The sequence below is a fragment of the Crocodylus siamensis genome, chromosome 3 (genome assembly GCF_052110815.1).
Source record: "Crocodylus siamensis isolate JL-2025a chromosome 3, ASM5211081v1, whole genome shotgun sequence".
In the NCBI taxonomy this organism is placed as follows: domain Eukaryota; kingdom Metazoa; phylum Chordata; order Crocodylia; family Crocodylidae; genus Crocodylus; species Crocodylus siamensis.
Window position 1 is genome coordinate 222,083,653 of NC_143397.1, and position 18,680 is coordinate 222,102,332.

Here is an 18,680-nt window from a genome sequence, read left to right on the forward strand (position 1 = left end):
ATTGGAAGTCATGGAGATTGAATCCAATGGTTGCACAGGCTGGATCTGGCCCACAGGCTGTATGTTGTTAACCCCTGGCCTGAAGAGTAAAATATATGTCTTTAAAAAAAAAAAAAGTATAAATATACATAAAAAATAAAATTTCCATGGCTGTCTAAGCTCCATTAAATGTCAATGGGATTAGTTTCCTAAGTGGCTTCAGGAAATATTTTTAAAGGACACTAGGCATTGAACTCCCACTGAAATTTATACGTCTTAGGAACCAACATATCTTTAAATATGTGATCTTTTAAAAATATCATCCAACCTGTAGTTAACTAAAAATTATAAATACAGGTTTAATTTAGGTGGTAGAGGGTTGGTTTTTTTAAAAAAATCTGAGTATACTTTTCATGAACAGCTGTGCATAGATTTGTTTAAACAGTATTAATTTACAATGATTAAATCAAATAATAGAATTAATTTTTAACATACCACTTATTTTTACCAAATAACATACCATTTTCTTATCTTATTAGCTACACTAAGTTTATAATAGTCTGTCATCTGCTCTAAGTACGTAGTTGTACTGATTTTTTTTAAACATGAGAACAATACTTTTTGTTTTCAAATAATCTTCCATCCAAGTACCTCAAAGTACTTTGCAAGCACTAATACACTTTGGCGCATGAAATTGCTGTTTTATAGATGGGGAAACTAATTCACAAAGAGGTTGATTGATTTGTCCAAGATTGCATGGGAAATCATAGAAATCAGAGACAAAGCCAGGATTTCTTTGATCCTGAAAATGCATCCAAGTTGGCTTCCGATCACTTCTAACCCTTGACTCAGCATGGTGACCTGGCATGAATCAGTTCCTTTCAGTACATTGTAAAATATTTCTGTTTTCCTGGGCTAAATATAGACAGTCAAAAAAAAAACAAGGCTGAATTGATTCAATCTCCATCCATTAGTTTAAACTGTGTAGAGTGAACCAATAAGCAAGTGAACAGACATTTACTTTTGATTCTGAAAATAACAGCCATATGCCTGCAGTGGCCCAGGCCAGAAGCTGTGGAGCAGTAGAGCACACTTTCCTGCTCAGCTGGAACAGAAAGCTTGGACCAAGGCTAGCCCGCTCATCCTGCAAAGGGGTGGAGGGGGGGGGGGCTTGTGGGGGATGTACAGAGCATCCTGGATGCTGTGGGACTGTGAGTTAACTTGAATCTGGACGGGATCTGGGACAGAAGTTCAATCAACCGATTTAAACTAAATCAGTTAAGTCTTGTACTACATCCATCCAGGTTTATCATAAAGTCATTTTGAAAGCAGCTTATGTGCACTGAACTTCTGTTGTGTTACAGATTGAACCAGTTTCTGATCACTTATACCAGTTTATGTGTAATTTCTATCCCTACCCCAAATGTATGGAAACCTCTCCCAGCTCTCTCACCCTGTCACTTGGCAGCCCACCTAATGAATCCACATGATAAGTCAAAAGCTTGGAAACCTGGGTTGCCCAGGTTTATCACTCCTTCATTCTTCAGCTGTTCATTCAAAATTAGAATATCAAACACTTCTAAGATACGAAATAACCTTTTTATGTGTAGCTCTAATCAGGAATTTCTGTTTTTCTCCCTTTTAGTTGAACAAGAATGTGAGGGGGTGTTACTTATTACAAACTAATAAAGAGAATTTTTTTTAACAAGCAACATTAATTAAACTGTGGAACTCACTGCCACTTAGCAGTACATATAACATATGTATACTTATACATATAACAAAAATACTGAGAATTCAAAGAAATAATTATGTGAAAAGATAAACTGAGCAGGATATAAAACCTCAAGTATCAGGGTTTTAAGCCATTCCTAATTATTAGGGGGTTAGAATGAGTTTTTCACAGGGACCAGAGTATCCATATTTGCCAGATTTCAGGGCTTTTTGTATATTACTCTGAATTGTCCGGCAATAGTCCGTCAGACAGGATTCAGGACAGTGCATACATAAAACTTTTTAAACTCAAGGCACCTCCTTGTTAGATTCAAGGCAATCATCGGAAAATACCAGCTCCTGCTTTTCAGTTGATTTTTGATTATGGAAAAATAATAGAACAATTCTTCTGTTAAGAAGTACCTCAAAAAGACTACAACAGGTCAAACTATTTTTGACACTATGGATAGATACCTATCTGAAATCTCTGGGCTTATCTTGTGAGTCATGTATAAGCTTTTACACACCTACAGTACCAATAACAGTAAAAACTACACTAACTACCCTGCAGCACTCCTTAAAGTGTATTGCAGCACCCTGTTTGAGAATCTGGTTTATACAAATAACTGTGAATCCAAGTTTTGATTTTTGGGGAGGAGAATCATAGAAGATGGAAACATAAATAGCTATTATAGTACATTATACAGATCCATTCCCTGATGATCTATGATTTTTCCCTATTGTACCTGTTATAGTGTTTCATCAGTGCATTTTTAAATATCCCAAACAACAGCATTTTCAGTGCTTCCTTGGGGAGAATATTGCATATTCTAAAATAGCTTACCATCAGAAATTTCTTTAATATTTAACCTACATTTTCTGATTTTTTTTATTCCATTACCTTTATCGTAATTTATACTCTGTGGGGCATGATAGCTGATTTGTTCCTTCCTTGGTCGCTAAAGCTACAAGTATTTATACTGTGTTTTCTGCCTTAGGTCACACTTTAGACATGATGCACATTTAACTCCTTTCACCTCTACTCGTAAAGTAGTTTGCCCTAATGACTTGTGTCGCTCATTGTGAACTTCCTCTGATTTCTCAGCATTTGCACCCAAATAGCCTATTTACACCAAGAATATTTTGAAAATATGACCGGTCTTGTTTTGAATTCTGCTGAAGTTCTGCATTTTGAATGAGGATTGGGAGTTTTATTATACTGTAATATAATATATAAACGATGACAAACTTACGAAGAGAACATTCTTTTGCTATTTATTATTTGTAAAATGCTAGTCACCATCTAGAAATCAGAGAAAGTTATATACTCTGCTTTAAAGAACTTAGAGTGTAAAACGGAATACATCCTTCTATTCTGTTAAGTATAATTAGAGGGAAACAGTAATAAAGTGCAGAAAATTCATGTGGAAAAAATACTTTCATGTTGTTGCATGCACTGATCAAGAATGAAATGCCCCTAAAATAACTGTTTAGAGGTGACTTTAATACTGGGATACTGGGGGGAGAAAGTAAAGGAAAAAAGTACTCTAGCTGTAACGTATGTCGCACAGTACAAACACTGCTATAAAATCATTGCCTGAAAATTGATCAAATAAAAATAGAAGAATGTGCTAACTTTTGATCTTTGCCATATAGATCTAAAGTCATGATCAATTGGTTTCAGTGTGTTCTTTGAAACCACATAAGGCTTCATATGTGCCAAGTTTTATATGAATCACATGATAAGGTCAAGAAAGACAAATTCCAAGGCAGACTTAATATACCCTGCTCATATGTGATACCATATTACCATATGTTGACTATAATGGTGGGTATGTAAATACTGTTCTTGAAAGGCATCCAATCAGTAAAACCTCAAATAAGTAAAAACTACACTAACATTTTTTAAATTAACTGGGAGTGAGGAAATGTATGGTAAGAAAATTGTAAAATAGAAAGGGCAAGGAGGGCACTCTATGATCATAAAACTAGAAAGAGAGAATCTTAGATTTAAAGAGAAACTGAATATTTCGAAGGATTTTTTTTAAATAAAAATATGAATGCCAAAAATTTGTCAGGGTTTTTTCTTGTATAGTTATTACAATAACTTTGGGCGTGGGTTACCAAAGATAAAGGGGGAAATAAGCCTTGTGCACAGGGAGGTTTTTGCCATCTGCAATGGCCAAAAAATGGAGAAATGCACAACACTGAGCAAAACTGAATGAGAAGGTTTATTCGTAGTTGTGAATATTAAGGATTGATCAAAGGAATACCACTAAAGAGGGCATACAGGAAGAGCAATTGAAGTAAATTTGAAAAGCTCGACATTAAAAAGTGATTGCAGTATTGGTGAAACTCCAAACTGTATCAAATAACTGCACTGTTATCGCTACGCTGCATCCTGCAGCGTATGGTGTTCTGGTCCTTTGCACTGCTGTATAGTTTGTCCCTTTTGCTGTTAATCTGTTTTTGCTGTTACCCAAAGAAAACCCAGAAATATGTAGTAAATATTCTATTTTACCAGATCAAGAGTCTAGTTGACAAAGTAACTGAAATGATTAGATATTTTCACAGCAGCTTAGCTAAACTTAATGGACATTTGGAACAGTGGTATCACTGGGCTTTTGTATTTGCTGATATATTTCTTGGCTTTTTCATGCACATTACAAATTAAGTATAGCCACTGCAATGTACTCTCATTTTATATTTCAGATATACTTCATGTAATATACATTATATATGTATATATATTTCACATTAATATACATGCAGCCATACTCTGTATGTATGGAACCACTAATATGATTTGTAAACAGTCTGTAAACAATGCAAAAATAGTGCATGCTTTCCTTGATTTTATTTTGTTTCCTCTTTCCTTCATAAACCATTTTGTTGTGTATCACATTACTGCAATATCATTAATGAGAGTGATTATTACTTTATATCCCCTACAGATCCTGGAAAAACTCTTCCAGAAGCTCTTGATTATTGCAAGGTTTGGTTGCAGACAGTAGCAGGAGAGACAGATGCTAAAAGTGGTATTCCACCTCCTTTCATCACAGTGCAAATTAAAGACTTTCTCAACGGGCCAGGTAAGTGCTATATTTTTAATCTGAATTGATTTCTTATTTTGATGTCTATAGAGAGGTGCTCACAAAGCCTTCATTTCTTTTAAAATTTGCATGCCAGAAAAAATGTTCCTTCATTCTCTGTAAAAGTTGAATTGTCCCCCAGGACTTTACTGGAGAGAGGCCCAGGTTCAGCAGTATTTGGTACAGGATCAGTTATAGATTTCAGCCCTGATAAGCAAATTATCTTTCAGCACCAGGCATGGAAGCATCATACCTTTAGAAATGTGAGAGTAGAGATTGCCAATAAAAGGCAAAGTGCAAGCTCTGAGTGCTTAACATAGGTATATATTTTTTAATGTTTTTGACACTTAGGTATTCAAAGGGCTGTTTTAAGTTGCTTTTATACATATTTGTGGGTTTTTTTAGCCCTGTTTGTTATATTCTTGTTAACCCATGTACATGGCATTGCAGATGGAAAGAGATGATGCAAAAATCTAGTTGACAATTTCACCTTCTAAATAATGCAACTACAAAATAAAATAGCTATTATAAAAATATTTCTTTCTGTCACTACATGGAATATCTAATAAGTGGTAAAAAGGTTTCATTAACATTGATTGGAAATCTGATATCTTCTGGCATTAGTTTGACCTGGCATTAGCTTGTCCAATGTCTGGATAGATCAGGCACTTCAGTGAGGCTTTTCTGGTGCTTTTATTAAATAGTTAATTGAATTAGTTTTAGATAAAAGCACCAAAAAAGTTCCACTGAAACTGTATAGATTGTGAAGTGCACAATCTATACAGCCGCTGGGAGCTGAGTCCAGCTAATGCGCTACCTCATCCAGTAAAGCACGTCTTTTTCTCCACATTTGTCAGCACCCATCCCTTCATCTCTTCCAGCTTGTTCTTGTCCCATACTGTCTCTTCCATAGTCCTGATAGATTCTCTCAGTCCTGTTTTTCCTTGCCTACTCAATTCTAATTTCATTCCTTCAGATTTCTTGCATAATATCCTTACCCAGCCAGTTGTAGGTTGTGCTGTCTGATCAGGACTGATTCTAGATACACTTCTTTTTAGCCAGTCCCCATTTCCCTCACCCAGATCCTCAACCAGTTCATCTCCTTACCCAAGTCTCCCTCTCCTATGACTATTATTATGCTCTTGGCTCAGCCAACCCTAATTCTTATACCTCACCCCAGATTTGCATGAGATCAGTTTTTCCTCTTTCTGCTTCCTTTGTGCCAACTGCAGTTTTCGGTAGCAAATAGTTTGGCCAAATTGGGATGTATTTTTACAGGGATAGCATAAGGCACAACCCTGATACACAGGTCACTGAGTCCCTGCTGTATTTCAACTTTCTGCTCCAAAGTATGATGATCTTCAAAGAAAACATCACCACAGTGATTGAACATGGACAGAACCCTGTTGGGTTCTAAAAAATGGCGGAACCATTTTGGCTGAAGTTTTAAAAAAAAAAAAAATCAGTCTGGGTTAGAATTTCAGCCCAAGTCATTAAAACTTCTTAAAAAAAAAGTTATAAGAAAAGGCAAGTAAATAGAGCCTGATATTGGAAAGTGGTATATAACCTTCCTGATAATAAATGGCATGTTATTACTTTTAATTATATCTGTCTCATCAAGCAAATAATCCTTGTGTTTTAGTTGTAATGTTGTGATCAAATGCCTACACATCTCTTCCTCTGAATATCAACAGACTCTGGAGGGGAATGCTATAAATAGAATTATTTTCAAATAGTTTCAGTTTTCCATTGTTTAAGTCATGGGTGTCAAATTTACCTACACCCCCAGGCTGTACCTCGGGGTGGGTGAAAAAAGGCCTGTGGGGCAGATCTGTCCTATGGAGGGATTTTGTCTAGCCTGCAGCAGGTCCTTCGATTCCACCTGGCATCCCACTGCCCCAAGGTGCACAGCAGGACTGGGGCAGCTGCACAGCTGGACTCCCTTTCTAAGCAGCCCAGATTGCAATGGTTCCTTCCAGCTGCTGCTGCTGCTGGCCTCAGCCTCATGGAGATTGGTGGGGACCCAGGCATGTAGCCTCTGCCTGGCTACCACCACCACTGCTCATTGCAGGTAGGCCAGTGCAGAGCTGGCACAGGGTGGGCCAGGGTCAGGGCAATGTGTGTGGGACCTGGCTGGTCTGGAGCTAGTCCACTCTGGCTAGGGCAAGTCCATAGCAGGGCCAGGGCCAGAGTCAGGGCTGAGGTTGTGGGTTGTGTGCTCAGCTGCTGCTGGGCACCGGTGGTGGCAAAGAGCCACAGGGCATGTAGGCTCCAGGCTGTTGCGGGGGAGGGGTGGGGGTGCTGACCAGCCTGCAACAGCTCCCTAAAACTGCCTGTGTGGACCACAGGCCCAAATAATTGCCAGTCCCTGCTGTATCTGGACCTCAGAGCTGATTGCCAGATCCACACTGCAAGAAGCCTCATGAGTCAGATCTGGACTCATTAGTAGGACAAGCAGCAGCAGCAGTATAGAGAGGCAGGTGGTGGCACAGGATTAACATAGCCCTTGCTACTCTCCTGCCACTGCCACATGTGTCTATCAGGACTCCATAGCTGGGAATTCATTAGCAAGTCACCCTCCTGAATTTATGGCCTGTCTGAGAGCCCTGCAGGTCAAGTAAAATGGCCAAGGGACATATGTTGGACACACACTGTTTAAAAGTTTTTCAGTTTTATTTTGTAGATGATAAATATGTCTACCCCATCTGCAGACAATGTAGGCAGACCTTACATCAGTATCCAGACTTCCTGGGGTTGTGGTTTTAGGTCAACAACCGTAAAGCAATGTAAACCTGAGGCCATTGACACGCATCAAATTATTGGCATGATGGTATCAAATGTACAATCCCAATATTGCCTCATACTTCATACCTTCAAGAGCAAATTGGATGCTTATCTTGCTGGGATCCTATGACCCCAGCTGACTTCCTGCCCTTTGGGCAGGGGGCTGGACTCGATCTTCCGAGGTCGCTTCCAGCCCTTATGTCTATGAAATCTATGTGCCATACTTTGGCCATATCTACTATGGGTTCATGGATCAGATCCTAGTTGCACCATATTGCTGGCACAGGGGGCTCCGTATCACTAGAAAATGGTAAGTTTGGCTTCCATATGTTCCCCTGGGTAGGAGCCCCAATCAGCTGACCAGCACTTGCAGCCTCAGGACGTTCACCAGAATCGTGACAGGCTCTGGTGTGCTCTTAAGGCTGGGAATACTGGCCACATGTTCAATTTAAGCCGCAATGGGAACCAGCCACAAAGTTATTAGACATATTTTGTGTGAAAACTTTTATGGCTTGTTCCCTGTTTTATCACACCATTAATTGAATGAGCATGTGGCCAGGTCAGTGTTTAAGACTTAATTAACCAGGTAATCATGTGTTAAGTGTAGCATCTGTCAGGGGCCTTAGACTAAGTTTTATAGAGCTTGGCTAATTCTAGGGTTTTCCTACAGGACATCTTTTGCCATTTCCTATGGGACATCTTAGACCCATTCCTTTTTTTTCATCTGCTTGGTACTAATGGGACCAAGCAGGTACTAAGGTACCTCAAGTCACATTAATACCTTAGTACCTGCTGTACTAAGGTACATGGATGTGACCCTGAATCTTAACATAGTGTTGTCCTGAGTCAACCCAAAAAAATAGGTCTGCCTTCTTGTACAGGGCTTTATAATCTATACTCATTACAGATGAGAGGTTTGTTAAATCATATAATCCTCCTTAAGAACTATTCAACTGTGTTAACAGCTTTGATTAGATTGATTGACTGGTTGATTAGACTGGCTGGATCATCATATTCAATGAATAATCATCAATTGCTCAATGTCTAGAAGGAGGTATCTAGCAGGGCTCCCCAGGGGTCTGTCCTGGGTCTAGTCTTGTTTAATGTCTTCATTAATTATTTGGATAATGGGATCAAGTGCATACTTAGCAAATCTGGGGATGACACTGAGGTGGGTGCAGTTGCAGGTACTCCAGAAGATAGGGCTAGCATCCAGAATTACCTGGATAGACTGGAGAAGCAGTCCACAATCAATCAGATTAGATTCAATGCAGAATCCTGCACTGAGGAGAGAACAATTGCATGCACAAGTATAGAGTAGTAAATGACTAGCTTTGCTGGACTACTGCAGAGCAGAACCTGGTGATTACAGCAGATTAGAAGCTGACTATGGCCCAAGAATGTGCTCTTGTTGCAAAAAAACCCAACAGCATCCTGGGTTCTGTTAACAGGAATGTCAACTGCAGATCAAGGCAAGTGATTATTCTTCTCTGTTCAGCACTGGAAAGGTCTCACCTTCATCTGCCTGTGTCCTGTTTTGGGCTCTACGCTTCAAGAAGAATGTGGACAGTTTGAAGAGTCCAGCTCAGAACAGCAAAAATGATTAGTGACCTGGAAGATGAGATTTAGGAGAAAAAGCTAAATAAAAGAACTAGGGTTATTTAGTCTGGAGAAGAGAAGAATGCAAGGCAGGGAGGAAGGGAAGGCAGGCATGGATTTGATAAGTCTTCAAATACCTAAAGGGTGATTATGGAGAGCATAGATATGGATATTCTTTGTGACTGTAGGGGACACAACTAGGAGCAATGGCCTCAAGCTACAGCTGGAGAAATTTAGGTTGGAGATTAAGAGGAATGTTCTAACTTTGAGACTGGTCAAGCATTTGAACAGGCTACCTAGAGGAACTGTGGAATTTCCATCCTTTGAAGTTTCAAGAGCTGGTTAGACAGACACTTGAATGGGATTTCATAGATTTCATAGACATTAGGGCTGGAAGGGACCTCGGGAGATCATCGAGTCCAGCCCCCTGCCCAAAGGGCAGGAAGTCAGCTGGGGTCATAGGATCCCAGCAAGATAAGCATCCAATTTACTCTTGAAGGTGTTCAGTGTAGGTGCTTGAACCACCTCCGCTGGCAGACTGTTCCAGACCTTGGGGGCTCGGACAGTAAAGAAATTCTTCCTTATGTCCAGCCTGAAACGGTCTTGCAGGAGTTTGTGACCGTTCGACCTCGTCATCCCTTGGGGCGCTCTGGTGAACAGACGTTCCCCCAGATCCTGGTGGTCACCCCTGATAAACTTATAGGTGGCCATCAGATCACCCCTGAGCCTGTGCTTTTCCAGGCTAAAGAGTCCCATGGCTCTCAACCTGTCATCGTAAGATCTGTTTTCCTGACCTCTGATCATGCGCGTGGCTCTCCTCTGGACTCTCTCAAGCTTCTCCACATCCTTTTTGAATTGTGGAGCCCAAAACTGGACGCAGTACTCCAGCTGCGGCCTCACCAAGGCCGAGTACAAGGGGAGAATGACGTCCCGGGATTTGCTCGAGAAGCATCTATGGATGCACGCCAGCATTTTGGTCGCTTTACTAGCCGCAGCATCGCATTGGAGGCTCATGTTCATCTCGTGGTCAATGATGACCCCCAAGTCTTCATGATTTAGTAAGAAATGATTCTGCCTTGAGCAAGAGGTTAAACCTAGATGTTTTTGTGAGGTCCCTTCCAGCCCTACTTTCCTGTGATACTGTGATAGCTAAAGAAGGGCAACACAATGGCAGTAGCTGTTCTTAAGAAAAGGTGGAGCAGTTTAATTCAACAGGACACTAACATCAGCTTTTGTGGCATCTGTGTTGCTGGTTGGCCACCCCTGTACTAGTACATATACTGCACCAATCTGTCCATGGCGTAGTACAGGACTGTCTAACTGGTGGCTTTTGAGGGATTAACATGTAGCTGCTAGGCTCCCAGTCTATGCACCACTCCACCCATTTTTCTCCTGTTGCTGCTTCCAAAGTCTCTGGGCTCACTAGCTTCAGCTTCTGCTGTGTGCCCCCATCTTTGAAGGTAACAAAGCAGTCTGCATGGATGAGGGGGAGCCAGGGACCCCACGCCACTATGAGATACCAGCGTGGTGCAATGGGAGTTGCCTGCTTTACCTTAAGGGGGATATATGCTGCATGGTGGAGGGAGGCTCATGCTACACAGCTTGCAGTCCACCCATCATGTATCCTCAGGGGTGTGTGGCCTATGCAGCATGGCTAGGGACAGACATTCAAAAAGCCTGAGCCTGAATTGATTCAATCTGTGTAGGTCATTGGCAATGTATACGGGGTACATGTGGGTGCACATGCAGCCGCTGAGCTTGGCAGTGCACCTGCTGCAAAAAGGCACCACCAACACTGCCAGCAGTGCCTGCGGGGGCCGCCACTCCCCACCAACAACCCTTGCCACCCAGCAACACCCACAGCATCTGTGGGCGGTCCTCAACTGCTGCATATGATCTGCTAGCTAATATACAGAGATGTCTCAGCAAGGCCATGGGGAGGGAGACGGGGGAGCAGCCTGCAGTCTCTGCTAGAGCTGCAGCTAGGGAGCAGAGGGGAGGGGCCAGCCCTGCTGTGCAGCAGAGAACCCCAAGAGCATGCCGGGATGCTGGGGGAGTCTGGTATATCTTAAACCAGCAAGGGGTCTTGGACACATTGCATAAATTGGTTTGACCCAAATCAGTTAAGTCTGATACTACATTCAACCACATTTATCTCAAACCAGTTTCAGCCATTTTCAGACTGGTTTATGTGCACTGAACATCTGTTCTATTACAGGTTTAAACCAGTTTCTGATCATGCAAGCCAGTTTGTGTAAAGTCTGTCTCTAGCCCATATGGCTGGGAGGTATTTGGGGGGGGGGACGTGGTCCTCAGCCACTCAGAAGTTGGACAGCCATGGTCTAGTGGTGTATTATGAGCATTTCTAAAATAGTATATTGCAACTTGAAGTATTATTTAAGGGCTTATGTCCATTTTTATATATCTGTTTTCTAATTAGTTGATGTATACACAAGTGAAATAGATGGCAGTCATTTAAAACAGCCAATCTGCTTGTCAACGCGTTCATCAAGTTGTGTAAATGCCAGCAGAAACTTGAATATTGCTCTTACTGATAACTGTATATAGTTCTGAAGCAGATCAAACATTTACGTGTTTTTAATCAATAGATCATTTTTCCTTAGGAATATATTTTTAGAAAGGTGAGATTTGCTTTCCAGCTTAGATCACCATTCATGCTTCTGTCTTATGATGTTAACAAACAGTTTTTTAACAGCTGTTAACAAACAGTCTGTGCATGGTTCCCAGTATTTACTATTTTAGATAAAATGATACACATTGTAAACAGTTTGTCAGCTAAAGTAGATAAGTAGATGTTGTTCCCTAGAAAAATTGTATTCTTTCACCACACAGGAAGCCAGATTGTCACTCTCTATTAACTTAAAGATCAAAAAACTACAGCAAGTAGCTAGACTTGAAAACCACTAATTAAATAGAAATAACAAGATACATTAATGCACTTCTTGCCACATGAGTTGATTATTTTGTACATTTTTGGCAACTAAAGAAAAATAATATTTCTTCCAGATCTTAGGTAATAGGATCCTAAGAGGAATAAGCATTCGTCACTGCACCTGTGGGAACAGACCTTAACTTTACTCCCAAAACATGAACTAAAGAACAATTATTTTCCTTTTTATAGTAACTAATTAGTTGCAAAGTTTTAAACTTCTGCTACATTAAGATGCACAACCATCTCTTTCATATTAAATCTAGTATATTTGTTTGTTCACATGTAGATACAGCCACACTGTTAGTTACTTTTGATGTTGAATCTCCTTAACCAACAACAAAAAAGATGACCACTTTGCTTAAATAGTACAATATTTTGTTATCTTTCCCTATTATATCCTACTTTAAAGCTAGAAAAAATCAGATGCGTTTTATTGGGTCATAAGCTGTATTTCAACATATTTTTCCTCTAAGTAATGTTACAAAAGTCTGAGTAACTTATAAAGTATAACTTGTCTTATAATTTGCCCTAAAAGTACAAATGAAAGCAAAATACAAATTTCCTGTGCCAAAATCCTCTTTCCTTAACATTTTCTTGGAAAGATGTTAGTTTAAGTATGAAATTATTAAGCTTTTTGATTTTTTTGCCATTTGGGATAAATTTCTATAGAACACTTTATCCAATCAGATTAAGAAATATCATTTAGTCCCTCTGCTGAGTGATGAAACAGAGGTCAAAATCATGTTTTGGTCTGTTTGTATCCTGCCCTTACATTGTTTGTATGACGCGATGAATACTATGACTCCACTTTTACATAAAAGCAAACAAACACAGCCCACTAAGGCCCTCACTTTGAAGGGATTTTTTTTACCTCCAAAAGCAATAATTGTGTTCATTAGCAAGGTCAGTGATTTGGAGAAACCTGGAAAATAGCAGCTACCAAAAACCCACTGGAATAATATCTCCAGCAGGTGACAGATTAGTTGGAACAAATTGGAACCATTGCATATCGGCAATCCTGCTTTCTTTCAAGCTGTTTTAAAATGTCGTCATTTTAATACACAATATCTGCCCTGCGGAACAGTCCACAGCAGGTTAATTTGAATCATATGATGTGTCACTGCCCTCAGCTGACATGAGCTCCATTCCACGTGTGAAGCCATAATAAATCCATTCCCAACCGAGGCAAATTCCCTGTGAGAAGGTGAACTAATCCAGGCCTCACACTGGCATGCTAGCCCTCCATAATTGAAAGCAGGGCCACCTGTTCCCAGCACAGTTAGCCTATAGAGAGAAAATTAGCATTAGATCAGATACTTAATATATTGAAAATTCATTCATACTTCTTGCAAGTTCAGCTGTGGGCTGCTTAGCATGACATCATATATAAACCTAGGAATGTGCCCACTTGATCCCAGTTTAACAGTTTTGTTAACCATGGTGTTTGTTAACTTTGAAATGAGAATTTTTTGATTTAATGAGAACTGACACGTGAGAAGGGGAACTGGCAAGGGTGCAGACTTTTCTAATTAACTCAGGGTCATTTGCAAAAAAGGTTTTAGCTCTCTGGCAGTTTTTTTTCATTGTTCTTTCACCAACACGTTTTTGAACCACTGACACTAGCCATGAAATGACATTTATTTGATTAAGATGACAAACAGAAATATTCCAGATAGATGTAACAATGTGTACATATTCATTTTTTAGGACATATTATATTTATAGAATTCAGAGACTCATTTGGATGTAGATATATGAAGAGTATTTTTAAGCAAAGTACCGAAATGACTTGTGTATTCAAGCATCTAGGTTTAATTGAAAGTCATTGGATTTAAACTCCGAAGTGCTTAAGTCAGTTTTGAATATAATACTCGGGTTTTTAAATCATTTATACGGTTTGAGAAATTTCCCTGCCCCTTGTCATCCTTTGGCAGCATTTGTGTACTTTTAAGATCTGCTTCTATGTTTTGCTGTCCTCTTGCCTCTGCCTCTTCCCTTTGAATTTTTTTCATTTTGCAAATTTGTGGAAAGGCCAGGAAAGGAACCTAGAACTTGTGACTGTCAATGCTGTGCTTTAGTCGTAAAACACTCTATTATTTCTGAGTACATAATACTGAACTTATTTGGGTATGTGTTCTTATCACAACATAGTGTTGCGAGATATGCGACTGTAGCAGGACATCAAGGTGCTTGCTACTTGGAGAGCCGGGATAACCCCTCAGGTGCCGGTTGCTGGGGCAACTAGAGAGAGCCAGTGACCCACACCTGCTTGCGGTCAGGTGATCGGAAGGGGCAGGGCCTGCCTCCCATTTAAACCCCAGGGCTGAGGCCAGGCAGGCAGTTCCCTGCTGGCAACCAAGGGGGAGGGAGCTCTGCCTGAGTGAGGAAAAGGAAGAGGCCTGAATGCCTGAACAATGTGACACTGGTGAGATGGAGAAACCCTGGAGTGGCTCGAATGTTGTTATAGCCAGATGGCTTAGATTTATGTTATAGCAAAGGGGCTTGTGTTTTGTTTATTGAAGCCCGGAGGTTTGGTTGAGGCTATTAGGGGTTGGAGAAGGCCTCATACGGGAGCCACAGCCACATGGAGATCCCAGCCCCAGAGGAGGGGGCCATGATTGAGAAGCCCCAGAGGAGGGGGCAGCAACCACCAAATGCCAGAAGGGCAACATTGGGAGTATGCCAAACCCGAACGCCAGAAAGGACGCAGTATAGAGAGAGTGCCAACTCCAAATGTCAGAAGGATGTAATATTGAGAGAGTGCCGACTCCAAGGGCCCAGTAAGGCCGAGGAAGACAAGGTCGTGGAGAGCCCAAGCACCCAGTGAGGCGCAGCGAGAGACAGGGCTGCGGAGAGGTGATAGCGAAGTGTCGAATGAGACCAAAGAATGGACATCTGTGAGGCTTGGGGCGTGGTGCAGGAGTGGTTGGAGCCATGCATAGCCCATAAGGCCAGGGTGCACAAAACATCTATTATAGAGACAGGACAAGTAATAGCAGGAGAACCATGGCCAAGAGGATGAAAGGCAGCCTCCCTTTAATATATACAAGACCAAGACGTGGCGAGCGAGATTTGAGGGTGCTTGTAGGCAGCTTGGCATGGGCAACTAGGGGAGAGCACGGCGACCCTAGGACGCCTCTCCTGTTACAGTGACTCAGCTCTGAGTAAACTCTCTCAGCTGTGTTAGTGCAGCATTTCTCTTAATCTAATTGGCCCTGCTGAGAACAACAGTGCTTTTGCTTTTCAATTTTCCCATCTGTAAAATAAGGATACCAATACTTTTCTTAACTGTTTTTCCTCCCAGCCCCATTGTAGCTGGCCATAGAATCATTTTTCAAAGGAAGTATTGGGGGTGATATCTTTTCTTGAGCCAACTGCATGGTTAAAATAAAGTCAGACAAGCTTTCAAATGTAGGGCATTCTTTATCAGGTCAAAAAGTAGCTGGCAGTTAGGAACATACATCTACAGGTTTCTTTTTCCTTTTTGCCTACAAGGTTCGTTTGTTTTTTTTATTTTTACCATTTTACATCTTAAACTATGTTATGCTGAGTCTTGTAAGATGGTAGACTCAGGGATTACTTGATCATTAGAAGCCAAAGGTGTTAAACTTCACTAAAGTCATGGCTTTGTAAAGTATATGATGCCTCAGAGGTGGGGGAGGGGCAGTGCTTTAATTAGAGTGGCTCTGAGAGCTGCTCTAATTAAAGTGCTACAGTGTCTCATGTATCAGTATCCTTGTGTTTAAAAATGGTGGCAGGGGCACTTAAACTAAAGCTCATTTGGTGAGTTTTAGTTCAAGTGCCCTTGCCACCTTTTTAAAGTATGGGGACCCTGATACAGGAGACGCAAGAGGCTGTTGGAGCATGGTAATTGCCACTGGATGCACTGGAATTCCAATATGTTGGAGCAGTCTTCACACTTCTGAGTAGGGCTAGGGACAGACATTCAAAAAGCCTGAGCCTGAATTGATTCAATCTCTGTAGGTTAGTCTAACCTGGCTAGGCTAAATCACTTTGTAACTGCACAGACATCCCAGAAATGCAGGCATATGTCTACAGTGGCTCAGGCTAAAAGCTGGGTGGCAATAGAGCCCTTCTTTTCCTTCTGCAGGGCTGAGTTGAGGTGGGTATGGCCAGGCCCCAGCAGGAATAGGGAGGAGTGCCCCCCGCTTCTTGATAGCAGAACATTCATCTGCTCTGTTTTCAGCATTTATCACCCCATCAGAAAACAAGCAGCCTTTCTCATTAGTTCAAACTCCCCTTAAACAAAGAAGGAACAGAGACGCACTACTAGCTGAGCTGTTGATTAGCACCAAAAAGCCCTATCTGCCACAGCACAGACCATAGCCAGCATGTGGTCTGCTAGCTAATACTGTGTGTCTGTGTACGGCAGAGGGGATAGGGGATCCCTGCTTACCAGGGAGTGGTGAGGGGAGAGCAGGAGGAAGCCAGGCAGAACCTGCTGTGCCTGTAAGTCTCTGCCAAAGCTGCACCCAGGGAGCAGAAGGGAGGGGCCAGCCCTACTGTGGAGCAGAGAACCCTGCCCTGCCCAGAGAACATGCTGGGATGCTGGGGGAGTGTAATAGGGGGCTTCCGCAGGGCCTATTTGACATTGGCCCACCCACCTGTTTCTATGGGCAGCCGCCCACCTCCTTTCCTGCCATGCCTTGATGATATATAATTAGGATATTAATTAGGTGGGAGGCTTCCCATTTCTTGCCCAGATGCCAGGGGGCGCTATCTGCAGCTCCATTCCTGCCCTACACTGCAGCCTAAGCCTTGCAGATGGCTTCTACAATTCTTATAGCATTATCGGCCCCATACTGGGACCCAGAATCCTTCAGTCAAGACCCCAACTAGATCCCTCCAATCAGGCGGCCTACTCCACCCTTATTCAGTACTGCCTAACTCCCTGAGCTCTTCCTCCTCTCGGGTGTGGCCCCTCCAGGATCTTGGGCCACACAGGCCCTGGCCTCACCTCCAAGGCCAGTCAGAAACCCCAGGCCCTCAGCTCTGGACATCCCTCATGGTGGGCCCCTGGCCCTTTTGACCTTTCTGGTCCTGGCCCCAGCATTTACCAGTTGAGGGTGTTTTAAGTCAGGTTTCTGAGTCTCTAGCCCCCTCTCTAGCCTTCTTGGCCTGACTATGGGGTAACCCACCCAGTTGTGGGAGCTGGAGCTATTAAGGTGCCCTGATCCGCCTTTCACTAGGGTGGTTGACTGGCCTTGTATTTCCTATGGACTTCTGCACCACTGGGAGCCCCATCAGGCCACCCACTCCCAGGAAGGTGCAGTTTTAGGTCATGCCCAGGACCAGGAGCCTCCAAACCATCCCCTTAAGCTCCTGCCCTTACCTTCAGGTGTTGCCTGCAGCCAGGTGATGTTTCTGCCCGGCCTGCCAGCAGCAAACTGCTCTGTTTATATGGGTGGCCAGAGATCTAAAATGGCCACCGCAGTCAAGCACCTGCTGGCTCCTTGGCTCAGCCCTTAAAGTGGCAGACACCAACAGTGCCCTGCCACAGGGGGTCTGATTTAATTTAAACCAGCAAGGGGTCTGTGACATACATTGCATAAACCAGTTTCAGCCAAATCAGTTAAGTCTGATACTACATTCAAACTGATGCTCAGTGCACATATATGAGTTTGAAAATGGCTAAAACTGGTATGAGCTATGTGGCAGGAAGCCACCTTTGTTTCTCCCCAAAATCTCTGTGCAGTGACAATTTGATTAGGATGGGCCCAGCAGAGGAGACACACCTTTACCCTATCTCTTTAGGTAACCTGAGCTGGCTACATTCCTGAGGGAGGGGGAAAGCCTGCTCCCTCTGGTTACATGACTCGTATCAGCTACCTGGGTGGGGGGTGCTTCTACCTGGTGGGTTAGAGTCTGCCCGGCAACTAGTGATGTATTTCAAATTGGTTGGCCAACAGCCAACAGGTGCTGGCCTCCGTTGGACCAGGTGAACAAGGCCACAGGGGCTATATAAGTTAAGACTGCCCAGGAGGAGGGGGCAACAGCCATGCGGGGGACTCAGACTTAGAGAGGAGTTTACCATCTGAAACTGGCTCTCTCCCCCATAACTCATGAGCTGGGAACAGCCTGCCTCCAGAGGGAATCTCCAACAGCCTCGGGATGATGCTTGTGAGTAAGCTACTCGAGATCTGATTAGATATATAGTTGGCAGTAACTCAGATGCGTGATCAAAAGGCTACCTCAGCCAGATTGTTTTGCTCTATGGGATTTCTATGATAACGCTCTATCTTGTACCCTATTTTCACCCTACACCTGTAATCAATAAAGTTCTCCTTTGTGACCGGTGTAAGAGAGTTATTGAGGGGTGGGTCTAAATTATGCCTAAGAGGCCCCTTAGGTCTGCAGACTAAGGGAGACTTTCCTTTTTGGCCCCCAATTTTGGAAAGTGCCCCAAGTGCCTGTACTGGGTTGAGTACCCGTAGGACTATTAGACTTGTGTTTCCCTGAGGACACAGGGCCAAGAGAGTCCCTTCTTGGGGTGGTAGCAGCTTACGTTACCCCCAGGCTAGCGAGTGTGCTCCAGTAAG

General features: G+C 42.4%; 1 protein-coding gene and 1 long non-coding RNA gene across 5 annotated transcripts in view; one reads left to right on the forward strand and one right to left on the reverse strand.

Annotated features, from left to right (window-relative positions):
• Nucleotides 1-18,680, forward strand: part of VPS13B (vacuolar protein sorting 13 homolog B) — an 883,845-nt gene that overhangs the window by 697,468 nt on the left and 167,697 nt on the right. For all 4 annotated transcript variants that reach the window (XM_090040420.1, XM_090040419.1, XM_090040417.1 and 1 more), the window contains one exon: nt 4,647-4,784. In XM_090040420.1, coding sequence (XP_089896546.1) covers nt 4,647-4,784 — 138 coding nt within the window. The remainder of the gene's footprint in view (nt 1-4,646; nt 4,785-18,680) is intronic.
• Nucleotides 11,778-18,680, reverse strand: part of LOC149869500 (uncharacterized) — a 31,483-nt gene continuing 24,580 nt past the window's right edge. Inside the window, exon 6 of the long non-coding RNA XR_016441485.1 lies at nt 11,778-13,404. This is a non-coding gene — a long non-coding RNA (uncharacterized LOC149869500). The remainder of the gene's footprint in view (nt 13,405-18,680) is intronic.